The 1,225-nt window shown below is 42.3% G+C and overlaps 1 protein-coding gene across 1 annotated transcript in view; it reads right to left on the bottom strand.

The window, feature by feature from the left end:
• XAF1 (XIAP associated factor 1) overlaps positions 1-1,225 on the bottom strand; it is a 10,208-nt gene that overhangs the window by 4,009 nt on the left and 4,974 nt on the right. Inside the window, exon 5 of the mRNA XM_007451599.1 lies at positions 964-1,049. Within this exon, the coding sequence (XP_007451661.1) occupies positions 964-1,049 (86 nt within the window). The remainder of the gene's footprint in view (positions 1-963; positions 1,050-1,225) is intronic.

Genomic DNA, 1,225 nt, shown 5'->3' with positions numbered 1-1,225 from the left:
CAAAAAAAAAAAAAAAAAAAAAAAAAAAAAACCAAGGTGAAACTAAATTCCATAGCATTTACATATAAGGTGGGAATAGAGAATCGGAGTCAACGTGTTCTCAAATCCATATACTGTTTGTAAGGAGGGTAGGGAATATGATTAATTTAGACTTTATTAAGTCAAGTATTCCTATTAAAATGCACTAAATGTCACTAATGGTAAATTTTGTATGTATTGTCCCACAATAAACAAAAAGGTCTAGATCATCCCTAGGGTCTCTTTAGTTCTGATATTCATATTTCTCTGAATTGAAGGGTAAAGAAAGGACAAACAGCGCTCCATCCAAGCAGAACGAAATGAGCTCTTTGGAGAGAAGCCTTAGGAAGTTTCCCCAGAAAGAAAATGCTCCATCCTGCAAAAGAAGGGAGCAGCTTGGCCCACACTAATGCACTAAAATGTGCTCAGAGTGATGGAGGGAGGAGCCTGTGAATGTTCCCAGGCAAAAGCAATCAATCAATCAATCACATCGTGACATCTTTACAGAGTCCCCCTTTTGGTACCTAGCCCTGATATCAGTTTCACTGTGGGAAGATGGAGAAAGTTGTTAACTTTTTCGAGGGAGCTCACAGTCTAATTGAGAAGACTCCCGCATGGGACAGAAAATAATAAGGCAGGTCCTATTAAGGACCAAATTGCCATGTCCAGGCCCTGAAGGCTGAAGATGTTTGGAGGTGATCAATGATAGCTGGACTGATCAGGGAGGCTCCTTGAAGGGCTGGCACGATGGGAGCACCAATTATGTGTGCTAAATTAGCTTACCCCAATTCACAACATCCCTTTTTGAACAAAGCAAAACTAAATATGGGAACCTCTGTTATCCATGCTGTGTAAAATTGGACCCAGAATCTACCTTTCATATCACACTTTTTGGAATATGGACTAGCTATTGGCACCATTAGAAAATAACTAATTTCTACTCACCACATGGTGGAAATACTTATTTCCTGGGATCATTTGGTTGCAATAATGACAGCAGATGTTGCTTTCAGGGGCTGGAATTCTCTTCCCTGAAAAAGCATGGAAACAACAGCACAAATGATTGCCCTTGACGATGGCTAGCCCAACTGTCCCACAACTGCGTACATGGCCTGCAGTCCTGATGATGAACTGTCCCCGGCCTGCCGTTGAGTGTCCTGCACAGCCAGGGTCCTTGGCCACACAGGCCACCCACAGCAGGAATCAC

The sequence above is a fragment of the Lipotes vexillifer genome, unplaced genomic scaffold, assembly GCF_000442215.2.
Source record: "Lipotes vexillifer unplaced genomic scaffold, Lipotes_vexillifer_v1.1 scaffold126, whole genome shotgun sequence".
In the NCBI taxonomy this organism is placed as follows: Eukaryota; Metazoa; Chordata; class Mammalia; order Artiodactyla; family Lipotidae; genus Lipotes; species Lipotes vexillifer.
This window is presented reverse-complemented; position numbering and strand designations above follow the sequence as displayed.